Source organism: Erpetoichthys calabaricus, chromosome 1 (genome assembly GCF_900747795.2).
Source record: "Erpetoichthys calabaricus chromosome 1, fErpCal1.3, whole genome shotgun sequence".
NCBI lineage: Eukaryota > Metazoa > Chordata > Cladistia > Polypteriformes > Polypteridae > Erpetoichthys > Erpetoichthys calabaricus.
In genome coordinates, this window is record NC_041394.2 from 27,552,358 (window position 1) to 27,574,372 (window position 22,015).

A 22,015-nucleotide genomic window follows, 5' to 3' on the forward strand; every position below is an offset into this window, starting at 1 on the left:
GTCAGCGCAAGAGAGAGAGAAAAGTAAGCCGGGTAGCTTCTCAGCCATCTGCCAATAGCGTCCCTTGTATGAAATCAACTGGGCAAACCAACTGAGGAAGCATGTACCAGAAATTAAAAGACCCATTGTCCGCAGAAATCCGTGAACCAGCAAAAAATCCGCGATATATATTTAAATATGCTTACATATAAAATCCGCGATGGAGTGAAGCCGCGAAAGGCGAAGCGCGATATAGCGAGGGATTACTGTATTTGATATCAACCAATGTGCTTGTAGCTTCCATTTATTTTATGTTGCTGTAACAAACTTTCTAGGGGACACTTAGTGATGTAAACTTTTCATTTGAGTGGAAAAAATTATGGTTTTAAGGCATTCTCATATAATATTGTATCATAAATTGACTTATGATTTTTTGAAAGACCTTTATTAACATACATTAGTTTTGTTAAAAGTCCTTTATAAAACTGCATTTTTTCCTTAGTAGGAGCAACTAATTGTCTGTAGGTGTTTATTACAATTTACTTGCACTTTAAATGTTATTTTGGTCAAAACAATAATTCTACAGTGAACCCTCATTTATCACGGTTAATCTGTTCAAGACTCTACTGTGATAAATGAATTTTCGCGACGTAGGATTCTTTATTTATAAATCGAATATTTTCGCAGTTAGAGTATAGAAAACCTGTTTACGACCTTCTAAATATGTTTTTTAACATTATTAGAGCCCTCTAGACATGAAATAACACCCTTTAGTCACCATTACACTCGTATTACCCAATATATTAGACAAAATAAGAGAAAATAAGACATACTAAATGTTACAAATATCATATTATTATTATTGTACTGTACATTTAATTACACACACACACAGTTCTTACACACAACCACTAACCTATGAAGGCACGAGCTTGGTAGGAGAGTCTTCAGGTGGTGCAGTATCTTCAGCAGGTGCGTCGTTGTCTTCTTCCGCTGAAGGAGTACTAGGAGTAGGCAGTGGGTGTCTGGGTGCGCGGCTGAAGAACATCTTGATAGGCAGTTGCTGGCACTGTCTTTTCATATGCGTGAAGAGGCTTTTGTAGCAACACGTTTAGGAGCCATTGTGGGGCTTAGATAAAAGTTCTCAGAAAGCGCATGCGTAGTGACGTAAGCGTGTATGAGAAAAAATCGCGATAGAGTGAAGCCGCGAAAGTTGAAGCGTGATATAGCGAGGGATCACTGTATTCCAATGAAATGCTTCCTATACATAAAAAAGTTAATGTCACCCCCTTACCTCCTACATAAAAGCTACTAAGTTGTACTGTACCTCAAAATACTTTAGATAATGTTTTAAGCTACACCTATTTTTATGTAGAATTTTAAATGGCAAACATAAGTAATGCATTATTTTTTGTAATTTAACTCTTGAAGAAGTTAAAATCTGTAAAACCATTAAGGAATCTTTGTTTAATGGCCTACGTTAATGAAAACAGCAGTAGTCACAACACAAAGTAATTAACCCTAATTTACATACTGTTGCAGAGTACAGAATAATCAGTTTCTCGATGTTGTAAACCATCCATCGTTCACACTTTGTCCATCATCTATTTATTATGTAAGTGTCTGGTATGCTTATTCTGCTTCTCCAGAGAATCTTACATTTTCTTTATTGCTTTTGCAGCACTATAATTCCAGAGAAGCTGGATGCATTTATAAATAAATATGCTGAATATACCCATGATAGGTGGGCATTTGAAAAGGTACGTAAGAATCTTAGAACTCTCCAAGCTTTGTACTTCAAAACATGCCCAATGTTTCAAAAACCTTTTTTTTTTAGATTCAAACTAACTGGACATATGGGGAAGCCATTGATGAGAATGCCAAAACTCATCCAATGCTCAGGCCTTATAAAACATTCTCAGAGAAGGTGAGTCTTCGTGTTTTTACTTTGGATTCCATTGTTGTAGTCAAACTCTAAAGCTGTTGTCTGCTCACTCTACGCTTTCACTAGACTTTATTCATTCTTTGCTTTATGTAAACAAATTGTGTCATCCTGGTCAGTTCTGCCAGTTAAAGTGGAGTAAAGGAAGGGAGTCAGTATTCATATGTATGATTTGCTACCAAACCACATGACATGATAAATGCAAATGCAGACAGATGTGTAGAAGCAGCATGTGGGAAATGGCTGACGTTCACAGAGATCAGGGAAAGAATTTGTAACTTAGATAATGAATAATGGTGGTGTGTTTTTCTGTGGACTTTAGACTACAGGAGAAGTTCAGTGTTAGCATTTGTGATAGTTTGAGGTTTCCGTGACCCCTTGAACCCTCTGATCAGACGTCAGACACCATATAAAAGTCCAATATGACTTTATTTTATCTATAAACAGTGCACAAAGCACCCTACACTCCCCAATACTCATATAAATAAATCAATAATCAATACAATAATCAATCCTCCTCTCCCAGACGCATTGCCACACTTCCACTCAGCTCAACTCAGCGTACTGGGCTTTACCATGGTCCTTTATACACCCTGACCCGCAACCCACAAGTCCTTATTCCTCCCGGGTCAGGGTAAACAGTCCTTTTCTTCAACCTGGAAGCACGCCGTTTCTTCCTGTCATGGGATTATGACGCACTTCCGGGTTATGGGGCATGTAAGAGTCCACGAGCTTCCCTACAGCGACTCCTGGTCGTCCCCAAGGCATCCAGCAGGGCTGTGCATAAAAACTACATAGTCCATGAGTCCCTGCTGGAACTCGGGGCACGTCATTGCTGCAGGGAAGGCTCCACCTGGCGGCCTGGGGGTATTGGCCGGAATGAAAAGCCAGCCACATATCACACATTTTATAAAAAAGGCAATTACCAGCAATTCTCAGTATGACACAGTATAATGTGAATTTAAGTAATTTTCTAATAAACATTTTTAGCCTTTTTCAAACTTTCATTAAGAATTGGGCACGCCAAGGAAACAAACACCAGGATTAAGATAAGAAAAAAAAAGTTGGTGAAGCTGTCAGAGTATAATTTTAGCTGATCTCTAGGTCAGGATATTACTGTGGTATAATTGTTGATATATTGTTTAAATAGGTCGATTGCTAGCTAAATTTTTGAAAGGAGGAAGGAAATAATTTTAAACAAGTAGCTATATCCCTAAATTGAGCAATGGTCCTGCAGAGCTGTTGAGAAAAATGGCTTTGAAAGTATATAGTATTAATAGTGAGTACCAGTTCTGTTTGGTTTAAGAATTCATAAATCTTAAATGGACACAATACTCTTTTATTAGAGAGACTGCATTGCTATTTTAATGTTTTAATTGAACTGGATTAGTTTTGTCTTCATGCTATGATAATATTTCCAGTTTAAAATATTAAATCGCAATGGCTCACCATCCATATCATGTGTTTTACTCTTTTAAACTTCCCTTACCTTAAGGATAAAGAGATTTATCGTTGGCCTATTAAAGAGTCTATCAAGGCTATGATTGCATGGGAATGGACAATTGAAAAAGCCCGTGAAGGTGATGAAGAGAAAACAGAAAAAAAGACCAAAACTCGCAAGATTTCTCAGACTGCACAGGTCAGTCTATAATAACCCATAGGAACTTGTTTCTGAACAAGGGATTTGGATTGTTACTATGTGTTTAAAGTGCAGTGCAGCTTAATTGTAAATGGTGGCCATATACACCAAGAGGGAGCTTATTTTTAAGTAACGAACCTTAAATTGACATCTTCTTTCATGTGTAGGCAACCTATGATCCCAGCCATGGCTATAATCCACAGCCAATTGACATCTCTGGTATGACCCTGTCAAGGGAACTTCAGGTAAGGATTCTATTCAGTAAATTCTATCATTAATATGTGATAAAGTCACAGGTCTAGACTAACCAGGATCCCACACCATCATAGCTTGCCATCCTGACCCTGAAATAGAATAAGAAACAAGTTTGACATAAATATTTCACATAAGGTTATCTTAAATTTAAAATCAAATGCTTACCCTATTACCCTGTACCTTAATGAAGACAAATTTTAGGGGATCAGCAGAGATACAGTTTCTTAGTTATATTGTGGTAGAATGTAATAGACAAACTATGTTTCTTCTGTCTGAAGAAAAAGTGCAATTCAATGTCCTTGGTTAATAGCATTTCAATACCATGCTTTTGCTGGCTCTGTTTCATTATTGATCATGCTTCACTTATTATTCTGCCCACATGATCAAACACCCATCTCCACCCCCACAAAGTGATGGGAATCAATCATGAAGCTGAAAGATTAAGTGCTTCTTAAAGGAGTGTTAACATTTATTACTAAGGTGTAAGATTATATTTTTCTGAGAGATAGGAATACTAGGGTGTTGTACCGTGTTAGCCTTTATGAATGTAGAGAAAAGTCATGTAAAATGACACCTTTTATTGGCTAACTAAAAAGATTACAATATGCAGAAAGCTTCAGGAAGAAATTTTGATTTGTGAAACAACATTGTATTCCTTTTGTTACACCTCATTCTAGGTTTCTTTTATACACTGAATGTCGAGTAATCATTATCATTTTTCCACTAACTCAGGCCATGGCAGAGCAGCTTGCGGAGAATTATCATAACACCTGGGGTCGGAAAAAGAAACTTGAATTGCAGGCCAAAGGTAAGCTTTTCGCTTTGTTTTCTGTAATTATTCCTGGAATTTTTAGGGTTTGGTGGGAGTAATAGTTTCAGTTTCTGTGGATTTGTTTGTTTTTAATTTCTTTAAATACATTGACTTAATCAGTTTTAACGCGAAAAGATGTCAACGAAAGAAGAGAAGCAGCAGGTCGCTAGGGTGGGGAAAAGAAGAGCTGCTCAGGAAGGAGTAAGTGCATCAACCTCTGAGCAAATGAATGCTAAACAGAGACAGAGAAAGAGTATGAAAACTATGAATGCTCAAGTCAGATGTATTCGCTCCACGTTATCGTGCAGTACGCCGTTACTGTGTTTATATATATATATATATATATATATATATATATATATATATATATATATATATATATATATATACTGAGAGGGAGAAAGTCAGAGAGAGTGAGAGAAGACAATGTAATTATCTCTTCTTTGAGTTCTTTTTAGAGACCCATTCTTTTGTGTGTTTTTTAACACTAGAATCCCTGAAGCCTACGAAAAAACTCATAATCCCGGCCACCTTGCGCACTTGTTTTGTTATATGTGTACCTTTTATGAATGTTTATTTCATATTTGGACTTTAATCTTCACACATTATACATTTCATGTCAAAATTTTGTTGGTACTGCTATAACATGAAAAAAGTTTCTGTTTTAGGTATGTGTTCAACACTTCTTGCATTTCTCGCATTTCCTGTCATCCTACATTTACATAGATCATTGCAGATGCAGAACACACATGAAATGCATGTGTTCCAAATAACAATATATTATTTACCCTATACTACTCCAGGCACCTCACACCCAGATAAACAAGACTTGAGCTGGGAGAACTTTTTGCCCAAATCAAACTGCGGTGGTGGGAGGGATGGAATAGCAGGCTGCTTGCTGCTTGATCTGATTGACACATTTACAAAACAAAAGACACTAATGGAGAGGTGAGAAGGAATTTAAGGTGGCCCGGGATTACGAGTTTTTTTGTAGGCTTCATGGGTTCTAGTGTTCAGTGTGTGTGGACTTGAACATGTAGCAATTTTGTAATAGTCATTATTATTATCATGAATCACATCAATTACAAGTATTACAAGTACAATACATTTAGCTCTTTACACATTAACCTCCTTGTCATTAACCCCAAACATAGCTCGGGCTTGGAATTCTATGTAAATAGAGATAAGCCCAACACAGATATGAGATAATAATAATAATAATTCTTTACATTTATCTGCTTTACAGTGTTAAGCCCACATAACTATAGGGTCAGTATTCTGCTGCCATCTAGTAGATGAAATAACATCATGCTGCAAAAAAATCATGAATACTTCTATATGTTCTGACACTTCAAGGTAACACTAAGGTACTGTAACTCATCAACATTCATGAGTGGGGCAAAGCCTTCAACCAAAACAGAATGGTACAGTATGTAAATGATAAGCAGTAAAACCTATTTTAAAACAAACTGAAACTGAACCATTAGTTGAATCAAACAATAGTGACGACAATGTAAATTAGTAATCAAATGTTGACACGGATAATGAAACTGATGCATATGCCTGGTGATTCCTATCATCTGAAGGTTCACCCTGGTGCATGGCAAAAAGTCAAAATGATTATAATCAAGTGGAAGGACACGAAAAACATTAGCCCCCTGGGCACCGTTCACAATGTAGCAATTACAATTCACGTCAGGGGAAATGGGCAAGTCACTGAGCCTTGCACTGTGCTAGTCTACAGTAACACAAAGAGTGTATCAATCATGCAACAGAAAAAATATTATAAGAAAAGTGCACAGAGAAACACACTTCTACTGTCCCAATTACATCATCAGGTTGTGTGTTGGTCTCAAAATATATCACACGAAGAACGTGTACTTAATCTGCATAGACAGACCTTTCCTACTGCATTTATGTTGGTGGTTTGGTACTTACATGTTTCTGTTACATGTAATAACATTTTTTTCTTGTTGAAAAAAAAATAATGATTTTTGACTTGTTTTTCCAGGGGTAAATATAACACTAAGAGGCTAAACAAAAATCAGAAATGTATTAATTTGTGTTTCTCCTTGCAATGTTTTTTGAGTTTGATACTGAGATATCTTTTAATACCATCCTTTGGTGATTTTACTGTTTAACAAAATAATTTTGATAGATCTTCATTTTGTGTGATATTTTTATAGTATTATTTGGCTGACATTTTATTATCACTGCTGTTGATAATAAATAGTGAAACAAAGTGTTTCTTCTTTGCACCCTCACACAAGGTTTACTGGGGCCCACCTTGTTTCTTGGTTGCTGCTATTCTGATCTTCATGACTCTTTCTATGTCGCTTCAGTGATCATTTCTGTGCCTGCACATTCATTCTTCCAGCTCCAACTGTACTCACTTTCCTTAACTCTGTCAGCAAATCCAAGCTGGGATTCTCCCTGAGACTCATTGGTGGCCATGTAAGCAGCAGAATATGGCTTATTGCCACTGTTCTTTAAGTACTCAATCATCTGTATTTCTCCCTCTCTCTCACATACATACAGGCACATTCTGCACGACTTCTCAGGATGGCTCCACCAATTCTGACAGCATCTCTCTCCAAGGGCTGTATGGAGCAGCCTGAGTTTTCATTCTAAAAATGCAAACGAGTATATGTATTTATTCAGCTGTATTGTAACATTATATTTCAAAGTGTAATGATAGCAGTAGTACAACCATCTATGAAATTCTCATTTCTCGTGCAAAACTATTTTAGCACTAAAGCTTTGTTCATATGGTGTGAAAAAGTAGTGTGTTTTGTATTGGCCTCCTTGAAGTTTTACAAACAGCTTCGGTCATTTATACCAAATTTTTAGGCTTGTTCAGTCTTGCTTTCATGCAACCATATCTTCAGTCCATCTAAGTTTTGTGAGGGGCTTTGTATTTACTTTGATTGATGTGTAATCTGATCTTCTTTTAGGTGGAGGTACACACCCATTGCTTGTACCCTATGACACCCTGACAGCTAAAGAGAAAGCTCGAGATCGGGAGAAGGCCCACGAACTTCTAAAGTTTTTGCAGTTGCATGGCTATGCTGTAACTAGGTAAACTGTCTAATAACAATACTTAGTAATCTAAAACATTAGTATCTAGATCTTATTTAATTTTTTAATGTATCTCTTTACAAGGGGCTTAAAGGATATGGAACTGGATACCTCTTCTATTGAGAAGCGTTTCGCTTATGGTTTCCTGCAAAAACTGCTTAAGTGGATGGATATAGCACAAGAATTTATTGCCCATCTAGGTGAGAAATAAGATTGGGGGAAATAACATTTAGAGCAACTGTATTCTTTAACAAATTATACTTGATCTTTGCCAGTCCTGTAAGGTTTGAACAACTAACTCCTGCTGCGTCTTAAGTCCTGGGTAAAGTGCATTTTGGTGGAGTAATTTTTACTTTGCAGGTTTTCTGTTTATAGTCTGTTTTCAATGATCTGCATTAATTTTCATGCAACTATTTTCCATACAGAATTTTTCTGATACATGACTTTGTGCAGTCTGCATGGGGTAGAATGAAGTAAAAATATCTGGATGACATAGCAATCGACCTTAAAACACCTTTAAGGACATAACCAATTTAATTAACCTAATTTACTTGTCTTTAAATTTTGGAAGTAGTAGGAGAAAACGCACATGGGTAAGAAAAGAATGTAGTTAACATAGCCAATAACCAGTGTAATAAGGCAAAACATACACAAAAAAGGTTTAGGGATCCTCCCCATATATTGTAAAGTCAGGAGTTATCTTAAAAGACTGATACTGGTCTTTAATTTGCTGTAAACAACACAAGACAAGAAAATGAGTTAATGGATGCTTTTTATAGGAAGGTGGCAGGAAGTAGGAAGTGAAGCCATCAGGCGGGACGGAAGTGACATCATCAGGGTTGGGCGGAACTGAGGTCATCAGGGTGGAATGTAAGTGTTTAGACAGAATGGGCTATTCTTCTGTAGGTTTGTAGGGAGAAGAAAAAAGCATTAATACTCATTACCAACCATTTTCTCCCATTTGATCACCCTACATTGAACCCTTTGGCTGACCCCTAAGTGCAGGTGTGTGATATGAAACCCCTCAGCCCAAACCCATTGGGTAAGGCAGTCTGAACCATGAGGTCATAAACACGAGAAGGGTCATTGGCATTGGCTTTAAGGGAATGCCGATGATAAATGACCTTGAATCAATAGAGCTAAAGGTCTAAAAACCACTGTGTGACCTATGAGTTCGAGTCCATGTGCCAGTACCCATTTAATCGCAAAGGCTTCTCGTTCCACCACCGCATACCATGTCTCCCGGTCTAGCAGTTTCCGGCTCAGCAACATCAGAGGGTGTTCAGTACCATTGATTCTCTGGCTCAACACGGCACCAAGTCCTGTGTAAGAAGTGTTGGTCTGATAGATAACGAGTAGAGAAAAGTTAGGAGTTTTCAAACTGAGGCACTAACAAAAAGGCCTGTTTCAAGTCACTAAATGGAGCCTCAGTCGTATCATCCCATACCACATTATAAGGAGCCTGTTTCTTTGTCAATTCGGATAAGGGTGCCGCTCTTTCAGAAAACGGAGGAATAAACCAGTGGTAGTAGCTTGCCAGTCCAAGAAAGGCTTGGGCCTTTTTCTTGTTTACCGGATGGGGCCACTTCCAAATGACATCAAATTTTGAGCACTGTGCCCTAACCCCAACCCACTAGGAAGCCTAAATATTTTTCCTCAGATAATCCAAACAAACATTTCTTGAGGTTTATTTTAAGGCCAGCTTTACTGAGTGTTAGGAGGACAGCTCAGGCCTGGAGTGAGTGATCCTCCAATGTCATCCAGTTAGGTGGCACAATAGGAACTGTGGGGTCGAAGCACTCCATTCACCAGATGCTGGAACATTGCTGGAGACCCGTGCAGACCAAATGGGAGGACCCTATACTGCCAGTGCCCACTTGGGCTGCTAAACTCAGTCTTTTTTGCCAGTACCCTTTTGTCATGTCTAGGGTGATCAACAATTGAGCATTACCTAGCCACTCGAGGAGCTTGTCTACTTGGGGCATTGGATAAGCATTGAATTTAGAGACCTAATTGAGATGTCAGAAGTCATTACAGAACAACCAAGTCCCATCAGGCTTAGAGACCAAGACAATAGGGCTGGACCATGGGCTGTGGCTTTCTTCAGTCACACCCAGTTCCAACATACACTTGATTTCCAGATCTACTTCTACTTTTTTTTTCTGGGAGTCAATAAGGATGTTCCCAAATGATTACCCCCGGCTTGGTGATTATGTCATGTTCAATCGAGGTTCGACCTGGATTGTTTACAGACTGCCTTCGGGAACAAACAGGATCACTGTTTCCAGTTTCTGTTGTTGAGAAGCAGACAAATTAGGACCGAGGTTGAGGTGACGTTTTTGAATAAAGAAGTAACAGGGCTTTCCAGGAGAGGAATAACTTAGCAACCTCCCTAAATGTCTCTTAGGTAAGTGTGTCCCCTTGTCTGTTAAGACTTCTTTAGGGATCCCGACTCGCACAAAGACTTATTCTTGTGCAGTGTGTTTTGATGTCGATGTATGCAAGGGAATGGCTTCAGGGTAGCGTAATTAATGATGACTAAAATATACTTGTGTCCTCGGGCAGAGGGTTCTAAAGGACCTACAAGGTCGATACTGACTCTTTCAAAGGGAACATCAATTAGGGGAAGAGGAATTAAAAGAGCTTGGTCCCTCCTGGGAATCTTCCATGACTGATATTCCGGACAGGAAGTACAGAAAAGGCAGATCTCCTCATTTATTCCTGGCCAATAAAAGCGGAGCATAATCCACTCCAACGTCTTGTCAGCCCATAAGTGGGCACCTAAGAGATGGGTATGTGCCAGTTTACAAACCTGCCATTGGTAAGTTCATAGGACTAGCAACAGTGACCTCATATCACCCTCATGTTTCGCTTTGGAAACACTTTGTTTCCAAAGGTGTTTTTTGGAGTAATTTTGTCCTTATACTCCATATATTTGCAAAACCTTGGAAATCAGGTGTTTTTGACTCTAATTACACCTTTCCATCCATGGAGTCTTGCAATGTTTGACTCTAGAAATGATAGTTGCAAACTTATAAAAGGATGTATGCCACACTCCTCATACAACCTTCATTATTGTCACATTGTGTATGGTTAGCCCGTGGGTATTCCTAGTGAGTGATTTATTTACTGCTGGAAAGGTTTGTGTGCACATCTTAGACAATAGCACCATTTTTAAGAGGATCCTAAATATGATATCTACTCTCATGAAAAAAAAGTACCTTGAGGATTTACCTATTGTTGTGGCTTGTCCACTAATAGAGGACTTTTCCATGTCTAAGAACTGAAAAATAAATCAGACCAAATCCCGACATACAAGTCTGGATAGGTTCAGTGTAGCAAACGTAATTCCTGGATTATAATGCCATCATTGTATACGAGGAATTAGCATATATTGTCATATCTCAATGAGTTTCTCTCAAGCTACTTTAGTTTTCCACACATACTCCAATTGTTCATTTAGTCAGTAACTCTAATAGAAAAGATCTGTTTTTTTTCTTGATGATTACTTAATTACATTAATTCCTCTTTTGAACCCAAATTTTATTTCATAATGTCATAAAAAAGTCCATACATATGCCAATGGCAATGAGTGGTAATGCATGAACAGTCTATAACAGGTTATAATTTATATAAGCCTGTTTTTAGCCTGTTTTACATTCCTATAAAAAAGTAAAAATAAAAGAAATTGTTTGTAAGATCATAGAGTAATTACAATTTTTAAGGCATTTAAAAATACTGTTTATCCATCAATTACCTATACCTGCTTTGTCCAACTGAAGATTGTGAGGGCTGAGCCCATGTCAGCAGCAGTATCCTTTGCCCAATAGATTTAAAATTGGAAGGAACTCCAAGCCATCATAGGCCATGCTTATACAATGCCAAGTAAAATAACCTGAACATATTTAGTAGAAAATTAAAGCTGGTGGAGAAAACCTTTTGAACATATAAGAATATGCATAAGAAGAGGCTAGGAATCCAGCACAAGTTCAGGGGGCATTGAGGTTGCATCACTACCCATTGTGCCATCATGCAAACTCTTAAATACATCTTTGAAAATAAAAAAAATTCTTACTGATGTATTAGATACTAGCAATGCTATCTGTCAAAGACATGTAATAAAATAATGTTAAAGTATTTGCTATCTTTTGCCATATGTGCACTTTCAGCTACCTTCCTCGGTATAGTGTGTGTGTGTGTGTGAAGGTTTCTTCACTGGCATTCCCTTTCTCAAGCACATTCCCATAAAGCTTGCTTCTCAGACTGTGTCATTATTTTCGGGGTGGCTTTTACACATCCCCTCTGGTTTTATACTTGCCATGTTTGAAGGTGACTCTCCGAGTGCCTCCAGTGTTGTTTCTCCTTGTATGTCTCTCACTTCCTCTTTTGTTTTATCACCAAAGCCAAACTGACCAATCACACCAGGCCAAACTTATCAATCAGGTTGCTTAGAGGGACTGGACACACAGACTTTATTGCTTTATTATAGAGTAGATAGATATTTAAATTAACTAAAAATACCTTGTTTTTGCAATTTTTTAACATTGAAAACAGTTGTATATTTATTGCCTCTTAAATATCTATATTTATCATCCACACTGACCTCAGGCATACAATGTTATTTACAGATTTACTACCTGATTTTTAGAAATCAATCAGTATATTTGGATTGATAATATGAATTGAGAGATCCAGTGTCTCTGAATAATGGGTTTAATCTAGTACAATATTAGATGCTGGTGTCTACAATGGAATGAGGGAAGATTTCAAGTAGAGTCTATGAATGGAAAAGTTGCTGGTTAAGCCATGCATTTGAGCATCTGTGCAACAAGAAAAGGAAATAACTACAACATGAGGAAACAGTTTGAAGCATTGTAATTAGCCTTTTGCAGAATTTGAAATCTCCTGATTTCTCTTTTTTAACCACAATACAAACTCTTATTTTATATTTTTCTTTCTCCTTACAGAAGCCGTTGTGAGCAGCGGGAGGGTTGAAAAATCACCACATGAGCAGGAAATTAAGTTCTTTGCAAAGGTCGCTTCCTTTTCTGTGATTGCAATTTATTGAAGCCAGTTACTCAAAGCAAACTTTATGATTTATCTAACCCAATATTTTTTGAAAAAAATATCTCTTTAGATCTTGCTACCAGTTATTAACCAATACTTCAAGAACCACTGTCTCTACTTCCTGTCCACTCCCGCCAAGGTTCTGGGTAGTGGCGGTCATTCATCCAACAAAGAAAAAGAGATGATTGCAAGGTAAGAAAATGCATTTACACATAAGCATCTCATAGATCATAAACAATTATGATTTCAGGGGAAACCATAAGCTTTACTTGTATAAAGTGTTGGTGCAGACATATCCCAATGTATCGTATCTTTAGTATAGTGTAGCTTAACAAAATTATTTGGAAAACAGAGTGAAGACATTTCAGAAGGTGTTGTGTTCAGATTGCATTTTACAGGCCAGAAATAAAAATAAAATTAAGCCCATCATGTTCTAATGTTACATTTTCTTTTTGCTTTTCATAGCAGTATGTAACGCTTTAGAAGTGGATGCAAATGTATGTAAAAAAATAAATAAAACATATAGCTGTGAAACTACATGGGTAGTTCATAATTTTCAATTGGGATTTGTTGCTAACAGAATGTGTGACCTTTCTTCCTTTGAGTCATCACCTTTTTAATTTGCTTCATATATAAACAGTGCGCTCATTCTCACTTTACTATCCTGCTACCCCAATTCCTAAACTACAAAAACGATGAAGATGCATAACAGATAGACAAGATGAGGGTTGTTTCTTTAGTTGTAGCCATGAAATATTTCCATGGCTTGAACAATTAAACAAGAAACATGTTAGTCATAGCTATATGTATGTTTAACTAATGTTTACCAGGATTGGCCAGTCTTTTCGGAGGTATAATTGGAAGTTCTTTCTACAGGAGTTTGTTAACTGCATAGCTAATATATTTAATTCATCTTGCGTATAAATGTGTTTTCACTTTTCACTGGTCAGATTAGTTAAGAAGTAGCTAAAAGTTATTTCTAGCATTGATTATTAGTTATAAATAACTGACTAGCTCACAGTCCTGCTTGTGGGTAACCAGAAAAAGTTTCCACATATTTTTATAACTATAGTCCAGACAGCAAATGAGAAACGAATATCCAAAGATCTTTGTGATGCCCCCACTGATTTGCTTTATAAGCTGACATAACCAGCCTTCATGTCTGCATCTACAACAACCACAACAGCAACATTTATTTATATAGCACATTTTCATACAAATAATGTAGCTCAAGGTGCTTTACATGATGAAGAAAGAGAAAAAAGACAACGTAAGAATTAAAATCAGAGAACACTAATTAACATAGAATATAAGTGAGGTCCGATGGCCAGTGAGGACAGAAAAAACAAAAAAAAAAACTCCAGACGGCTGGAGTAAAAATAAAATCTGCAGGGGTTCCAGGCCACGGGACCACCCAGCCCCCTCTAGGCATTCTACCTAACATAAATGATCAGTCTTCATTGTTTTCAGGGCTCTCATGGAAGGACTTGATGATGACGGTCATGTGGACTTCTGGCCTTTAATCCATCAATGTAGGGACATCATGGTGCTTTGATTTGGTGGTGGTGGCGCTGGTCGCCGCCACAGAAAACCGGAAAAAGAACAGAAGAGAGAGTAGGGGTTAGTACGGATTTTGGAGCCACCATGAATAGTAATGATAATTAACTGAATATGCAGAGCATCAGGATTAAATTAAAATGAAGTTATGAGAAAGCCAATGTGTTTTTAGCAGTTTTTTAAAGTGCTCCACCTTGTCAGCCTGGCGAATTCCTATTGGCAGGCTATTCCAGATTTTAGGTGCACAACAGCAGAAGGCCGCCTATCTAAAATATATTTCTAGTGATAGGGCCATTTCCACCTATGGCAAGGTGCCTACTTCATCTGAGGTATAACTAATTTAGAAGGCTTGTCATTCCAGGAGACTTGCATATGCAATATACCTGATTCAAACAGTTTTATCTCTAATTTCCTGAAAAGGCCAGAGTGCTTGTGAAAAATATCATATATGTTGTCTATTTTTTCAGATCTATAAAGTTCCTATAATCCATATAAAACTGTGTCACTCAACATTTCTCATGTAATAGGAAACTGAATATCAAAACCCAGAACAGATCTTCACTTACCTCCTTAGAACTCAGTTTTGTCGTGCTATAAGTAGTTACATTTTTAGCTGTTAATTAATCTAAAAATCTGTAATGCTAAAGCATTAAAATGCTGCATTTACAGATGATGTAAAAAGAGAAAACAATGGGTTCCTAAGTAATCAGTACCTTTCCTATAACATATATAGCATCATTGAAAATACTGTCATAAAATGAACTGTTTTTAAAAGTCGAGTGATTAAATTAAGGGTGGCATGGTGGCGCAGTGGTAGCGCTGCTGCCTCGCAGTAAGGAGACCTGGGTTCACTTCCCAGGTCCTCCCTGCATGGAGTTTGCATATTCTCCCTGTGGGTTTCCTCCCAAAGACATGCAGGTTAGATGTATTGGCGATTCTAAATTGTCCCTGGTGTGTGGGTAAGGGAGTGTGTGTGTGTCCTGCGGTGGGCTGGCGCCCTGCCCAGGGTTTGTTTCCTACCTTGCGCCCTATGTTGGCTGGAATTGGCCCCAGCAGACTCCCGTGACCTTGTAGTTAGGGTATAGCGGGTTAATTAATAGGTAATTTGCATTCATGTTAAAATAAACATGTACTGCATGCTGGTTCAGTCCTTAAAACCTTTTCGTAATGGATCCAAGATTCCAGCTTCAATTCCCACATCTGTTTCTTGGGATTGTTTAGTTTTCCATGTTATGCTAGTGTCTGTATGATTTTCACAAAGAAGTGCATATTGTCCTGATTAGTGATTTTATATTGATGGGTTGTGTTCATTTTGCCTTATGCTGCTGAAATAGATGCTCTATTTCCCTATTACCCTAAAGTGGTGTGAGTAATGTCATTTTATGATTAAAAAAAATGTTTTTTAGAAATTTCCAATCCCGATAAAGTATACTCCAGAATATCTGAAGCAGAGCTGAACTAACATCAGAGAAATAAAAATACCATCTATTCATCCACTATCTATATCCTTTTTTAAATTCAGGTTGCAGGGGTCAGAGCCTATCCAGGTAGAACTGTGGACATGGATAGCAACAACCATGGATTGGGTACCAATCCTTCATATGCCAGACTCTCATACTATATATGGAGAAAAAAAAAGAAAGAAAGAAAGCATTGTCTGTTATGAAGAAACTAAGATTTTTCACAGTTGTGAATATCTGCATAAATAGACAAAACATGGAACAGTATTTGGATAATAAGGGAACTAATCAGAAGGAACAAAAAGAGGCATAAGACTGGTATAAAGTAATAAAAAATAGTCCTTAGCCAAAATGTGAATAAGAATGTTTCATAGAATAGTGTCAAAACTTAACCACTGTTGGGAAAAAAATGACACTAGTCTCCCATTAGTTTGCCAGACAACATCATAGAGACTCTGAAACTAACTGAAAGAACCTATGGTAACAAGATCAGAACTAACCTGTTTAAGTTCTGCACTATGTGATATGCTTTGCAAAATCCTAATATTGCATATTATCCTTGAGACACAAAAAGCCAGATAGTAGTTAAAACATGCTTTGAGTATGCTTTTAATATGAAGTCCTGAAAAACATGTGAAAAGAGAAATCAATATTGATAAAAGAAAGCACAAGTAAATTGCAGCCAAGAAAACCTAGGGGAAGGTTCACTTTCTATTTGGATAAATTCCTATATCCTATTTGAAGAAACTTTGAGATTCAGTTTTTGTTTCATATAGCAAATTTCACAAATGACACCATCATAACTTGATTTAAAAAGCAGATACGAGTGCTATTCAAAGTAAACATGGAAAAATGCAAAATTATTTGGTTGTGAGCATGCAATGATAGCACATTGCCGCATTTTATATGTGAGAAATTGCAGGGGAACTGGGAATAGATTTTTCAGAAAAAGCTGACAATATGATTGATTCAGAGAGAGAACACGGTTACTGTTTTTGTTAAATAAAGTGTAAGGGACAGGAAAGTGTGTTTTGAATGTTACCATTAATTTCAACATGACAGACATACAGTAAGAAGAGTCTAGGAGTCACAAAGGTAAATGAACACTGCCTGCGAGCTGTACATTAAATCTTGGGGAAAATGAGAAAGTTAACATCACAAGACTCAGGTCCTCAGTAAATATGACTGAAAATCTGGTTATTGAAATTAATAGTTTTCTTAAATGGAACAGCACAGAACTCTCAAGAATATATGCATTAAGTGGTATTGAATATGTAATGAATCATCTAACCCTCCTCTGTGATGTCTTTGTTCTCTGCCTATTGTTCCTGATATTTTGTATAAATTCAATTTCAAGTTTACTATCCTGTATACATAGTATATGGTGTAAATGTCACAGTGACATTCTTAATTGCATGACTTCTTTAGAATGATTAACAGTAATCTAGTACTAACAAAGGCACACACAAGACATACATGCAAGAAAAAAGTATACAGAGCAATTATTGTAATAAAAGGAGTGGGATCAGAAAGAGAGTTAGGCTTTCGTTTGGTAAAACCTCTTTTAATGGAAGTCAGTTCACTACATGATAAACAAAAATATATGAATCTCTAATCACTAAGACCTCAGACTGAAAAAGGGCTATTGGCATCTTAAAGAAGCTTCTTTATATAGGAGAGGTCCATCATTGTCTGAATCTAATTCTAAAGTAAATGGGAACTTTCAGCATTTTTCTTCATTATATACGTAGTAGAATGATTGGAAAAGGTGTGAATTCCATGCATGGTGCGAAAGTGATATCAGTGGTCCTCTGTGTCTGGCACCTCCATTCTACAGGCAAAGAGGGAAAGGAGATTAAGGAGTGTGTTGCACCCTCACCCTCACCCTCAAGTTCCACTGCTTTAAGACCTGTCAAGCACTTCCTGAGTTTGTGTGTCTGATTATTTTTATACACACACACACACAATCATACTACCGGTCAAAAGTTGCAGAACAATAGTTTGCATCTATCATGCATGCTGATGATTCTGAGAAATTTGCCATCCGATTCTTTTGTGGCTTTGGGACTGCCAGACTGGTTCCTGTCAGGCCCTCCTCTAGTTTCTAAATTCCTTTTGACGGTATAGGAAACTATACTTGCTGACACATTGGCTTTCTTTGCAATTTCCCTAAAGAAAAGATGCACACTTTGAAGGGTTAATAATAATTCATTACATTTATATAGCGCTTTTCTCAGTACTCAAAGCGCTATCCACACAGGGAGGAACCGGGAAGCGAACCCACAATCTTCCACAGTCTCCTTGCTGCAAAGCAGCAGCACTACCACTGCGCCACCTGTGAAGTTATAATTGTCTGTCTTTCATCATCTGTTAATTGCCTTTTTCCTTGCAAAAATATAATAGCGATATACTACTTCTCATAGTATCATATTGTCCGAATAATGCTTCAGTGGGTATAGCAACATAGTTTGTTTCAGCACTGTTTTTATACAGACAGAGAGGGTTTGTAAGTAATCAAAAAATGTAGTGACACTTATAAGAATTGTTTGCATCAAGGGGTATCAAGGATTAATTAACTGCTTTTGCTGCAGAAAAGCTGTAAGTTGTGAATCCATTACTTGTTCCCAGAACAAGGACTGTGAAAATTACATTTGACCGGTAGTGTTTCTCTGTGTGTGTATGTTTTTATATGTATGTACATGAAATGTTACTGACATTTATTTTGCTGCATTTTTAAAATGCTTACTCAGACTTTTGAATTGACACCTTCTTAGTTTTGGAAGCCATAGATACTCACTCACTTTGTGATTAATTTATTATTAGAAGATGATGAAATATAAACATAGTATAAGGATCCACTTATTTCACAGTAGGAATGCCGCCATTTATGAATCTGCAAGCTAAAAAAAATCCCTTTTTTCCCCTGTATTCATACTGACTTGTAAAATAGCCAATAATGTTTTTGTTTGGATTAACAAAAGCAAAATGTAAGTGTGCAGAACAATTTAAAATTCTCAAACCCACTCTTAATCCAATTCAAGGTCATGAGGAACCAAAAATGTTCCTAGCAGCGCTGGGTGGAAGACAGAATCCAGCCCTGCACTGGACTACAATCCATTAAATGGCCCAATCATGCACAGTTCATCTCTCATACCTGGCAAATTTGGAATCATCTCTCAACCTGTCACTCACATCATGGAAATGTGGGAAGGAAAGAAGAGTATCTGGTGGCAAACCTAGGCAGAACCAGGGAGATGGTGCAAACTCTCCACACAGGCAAATTAGTTGAAGGGGAATTTGAACCCAGAATGCTGAATCCAAGGGGCAGCAGTGCCAAATACTTCAGCACAATGACATTAAAAATCATACACTTGAAAATTCACTTCAAATTTAGACAAAAAGACTTTATTTCAACAAATCAAAATGTAAGGCAGAGGTGGAAAATCCATCAGTGATCTCAATTGTCTTAAAAGACTGTTTTGCAAAGAAGAAATAAAAAAATGCAATTTCTCTTATTAAAGATGTTCCAGTAGAATTTCTTATGAATCTTCCTCTCCAGAAACATTTTTGGTAGGTTTAGAACCCATTGTTTTCTGTGCTTTCATAATAACTGATGGAAAAGAAAATCACAAATCAAGGCCTGCAAATCTTCTTCACTACACCAAAATACAGTGTAAAAAATCTCTGGGTTTTTGTTTACTTTTTTTTTTTTTCATTTGTAATGTAATTAATAGTCAGAATTTAAGTAAATCAGACAGGCATAAAACAAGAGGTGTATTCCGAATCCAACCTGGCCAGCTCAGCTCTTTCTAGAAAGTGACATTGGGAATGTAGCACCTGACAGCTTTGTTCTGAACACACCTAATAATACACAGCTCACTGTTACCAAAAATGCTCAGACCTTTCTGTTTTGTCTTTTTGTTTATTTCTTTCCTACATTTGCTTTTCATCTGTTTTCTCCCCTCTCTGCTTTTAGTATCTTCTGTAAGTTGGCAGCTCTGGTGCGGCACCGAGTCTCTCTGTTTGGTAAGGACCCTGCATGGTGTGCTGCAGCCAGCCCTCACACCCCCACAGACATAGGCACTCAAACAGTCATGCTCCCTTGCCTACTGTACATGGGTGGTCGCTCTCTGTGATGCCTAAATACAAAAATCAGTCCCTTTTTTGTAACTCTGTACTTATCATTTTTTTAAGGAGCCTTTCCCTAATAATTAACAAGGAATCTTGGATATACATTTATTTTCATTTTGTATAATAATCATCTGTGAATACAGGCTCTCAGTGTGCTTGCATATATTAATAACTACAGTGCATTTTTATACTCAAACACAACTTCAGTTAAACGCACTTTAAAAGGGAAGCTGTTAAACTGTACAAATCAGTTTTCTGCTTTAGACAGTAGCTGAAATGTTAAATGTTGACCTGGGCAAAAATATCTCTCCATTCACTTTCTATGCTTGGTTTTTCTTCTTCATAGTCAATGGCAGCTTGAACCTACCCCTGCAGCTCTAGGTGCAATAACACAATCTGCCTAGTTACTATAGTGAACATTTATGCTCACACTAGGCCAAAACATGCATGTTTTTAGGATGTGAAAAGAAACAGATTTACCCAGAAAAAACAGAAGACAACCTATTTCCAGTCTTAAACTGTTTAGAGGGACAGGCACCCAGTGTTTCATAACAGTTGTCTGTCCATTTGCTGAGTACACTGATGTGGTTGTGTTAAAGGAAGGCCTGAATTTAAATCTTCTTTGAAACCATTTCTTGATCATATCTCTAGTAACATATAGTTTAAAAGAAATATATTATTGGAACCTTCACAAAACCCCTAGGTTTTATATCTCTTTAGTGACATAAAATTGTATTCAGTAACATCCAGAATTGTATATTAATAAAATACATGGAAACTGTTGACTTTTATCCTAATAGTGCCTCTGTCATCTGTCACAACTCTTGAAGTCTCAGCATATTAATTTTTGACTCTAAAATACAAGTTTTTAACACTTGAATCTCTAAAGCCTACAAAAAAAGTTGTAATGCCGGGCCACCTTAAATTCCCTCGCACCTCCTCATCAGTGTGTTTGTTTTGCAAATGTGTCAGTCAGCACAGGCAGCAGGCAGCCTGCTATCCCATCACCCACCGACACAGCTCAAGTCGGACAAAAGGTTCTGCCAGTTCAAGTCTGTTATCTAGGTGTGAGGTAGGTCTGGTATTGTACATTGGGATTAATAAAGTATCTATCTATCTATCTATCTATCTACAGTGTGAATAATATACAGTATCATTATTTGGAACACATGCATTTCATGTTTGTTCCTTGTCTACAATGACATGTAAATATAGGATAACAGGAATTTGAGCGTAATTTTGTATGAAAACCAGTAACAATTAGAAATGTTATCTGACGTATTGTCTTCCTGTAGTGAACACCACACTTAAATGTTTTACTCTTAAAGAACAACAACAGAGTATAATTTTTTATCCTAAAATATTATTTATTATATTATTTTTAAAACTTAAATTTAATACTTTTATAAATCCCGTATATACATATACGAGCTATTTAAGTACAGTGTACTGTGTATACAGAGTTGATGTCAAAAACCTGCTCAAGTGCCTTGTTTAGTCAAATGCTGTAAACAAGACAAGTAATGTCAGGCCTTTTTATTACAACAAGGTGTTATTAACCAGGCAAACAATATTTTAGTTAGAAAAAAACAAAAAAATGAGAATTCAGGTCCTTGTTTTTGTTACTGCAAGAATCACAGATCACTAGTTATATTAGTTGCTTAGGGTTGCAGCGGTTCATAGGTAGAAATTAAACAGGTAGCCCTTTGGATCGAAATATACTTCCTTAGCTGCTTCCCCTACCTTTAGATTATTTCAAATTTACACTTAATAAACTAGACTGTAGTTTGGGAACTTTGTGGTACTGAAAGTACACCAGATAATACAAAATTATCTTGGGAACTCTTCCTGATGGTTCACCAAGTTTTTAAATAGGTGCTATTTTGGAAACATTTGGGATTTTTAAAGAAATACAAAAGCGTATTACTATCATTATTGTGCATTTACCAGAAAAATATTCCAAAAAAATAAATTATAATACTCTTGGCCCCACTGCACCAGCAATGTGAAAACTGAATGACACATTCAAGGGAATATTCAGATTAATTTATCATATACAATATTGTTAAACATATATCTTCCTTTTTTTGCCAACA

At 37.0% G+C, this 22,015-nt stretch overlaps 1 protein-coding gene across 10 annotated transcripts in view; it reads left to right on the top strand.

Annotated features, from left to right (window-relative positions):
* The window catches only part of LOC114647909 (ryanodine receptor 1-like), a 387,179-nt gene that overhangs the window by 203,743 nt on the left and 161,421 nt on the right, over nucleotides 1-22,015 (top strand). For all 10 annotated transcript variants that reach the window (XM_051932424.1, XM_051932426.1, XM_051932430.1 and 7 more), the window contains 10 exons: nucleotides 1,661-1,739; nucleotides 1,817-1,906; nucleotides 3,417-3,560; nucleotides 3,728-3,805; nucleotides 4,548-4,623; nucleotides 7,581-7,704; nucleotides 7,789-7,904; nucleotides 12,672-12,739; nucleotides 12,842-12,963; nucleotides 19,765-19,814. In XM_051932424.1, the coding sequence (XP_051788384.1) occupies nucleotides 1,661-1,739; nucleotides 1,817-1,906; nucleotides 3,417-3,560; nucleotides 3,728-3,805; nucleotides 4,548-4,623; nucleotides 7,581-7,704; nucleotides 7,789-7,904; nucleotides 12,672-12,739; nucleotides 12,842-12,963; nucleotides 19,765-19,814 (947 nt within the window). The remainder of the gene's footprint in view (nucleotides 1-1,660; nucleotides 1,740-1,816; nucleotides 1,907-3,416; nucleotides 3,561-3,727; nucleotides 3,806-4,547; nucleotides 4,624-7,580; nucleotides 7,705-7,788; nucleotides 7,905-12,671; nucleotides 12,740-12,841; nucleotides 12,964-19,764; nucleotides 19,815-22,015) is intronic.